Genomic DNA, 634 nt, shown 5'->3' on the forward strand with positions numbered 1-634 from the left:
AGGAGTTACGAAACAGAATGTTATCTTGGGGAACCAAATCTCAACTGTATTTGCTGAGCCACGTGTATGCATTGTGGGCGACTTAAAAACCATCCATTTTCCAGCGGGGTATAAATATGTTTTAACATGACATACATGTGATGTGACCGTGTAGACAATGGTTTAGCCTTAACTTTTTTGGAATCCCCACCGAATGTCGGTATAAAAATAACGTAAATATGCTTTAGTGTGAGCCTTTAGATTAATGCAACATTTAATAAATTTGAGGAATATAAAGAATTTGCTAAATGTAAACCAGGCCCAACTACCATACAGTAGGCCGAGCTGAGTAGGCCAAGCCGTCCTAAATGATTGTTGGTCGGACGGCTCGCTGACTAAGCCCTTGATATGAACATATTACCATGCAGTCCACATTTTTGGGAAAATTTTAGTCAAAAATGAATGTCCACATAAATGCTATGTTAATCATAATAAATACATCAAAATTCTGTTCTAACAGTATGTTGGCTCTATCATATCAATTACTATGGGCTCATGCCCTGTAGCCCTGGCGAAATTGACAAAGTCTAAGGGTGTTATTGCCAGGGTAGCACTGTTAACCATTGGATGAAAGTGGAGATTTTTGTGTTTGCCT

The 634-nt window shown here is 38.6% G+C and overlaps 1 protein-coding gene across 1 annotated transcript; it reads right to left on the bottom strand.

Moving 5' to 3' along the window:
- Positions 1-169: 169 nt before the first annotated feature.
- Positions 170-634, bottom strand: LOC117119549 (prolyl-tRNA synthetase associated domain-containing protein 1-like; the record flags this gene model as incomplete). The annotated part of the gene is given in 1 exon segment (XM_033264372.1): positions 170-634. A coding segment is annotated over 1 exon segment (142 nt), but the record flags the coding sequence as incomplete, so codon positions are not given.

Source organism: Anneissia japonica, unplaced genomic scaffold (genome assembly GCF_011630105.1).
Source record: "Anneissia japonica isolate Jap-2015-1 unplaced genomic scaffold, ASM1163010v1 scaffold22402_len634_cov220, whole genome shotgun sequence".
Taxonomy (NCBI): Eukaryota; Metazoa; Echinodermata; class Crinoidea; order Comatulida; family Comatulidae; genus Anneissia; species Anneissia japonica.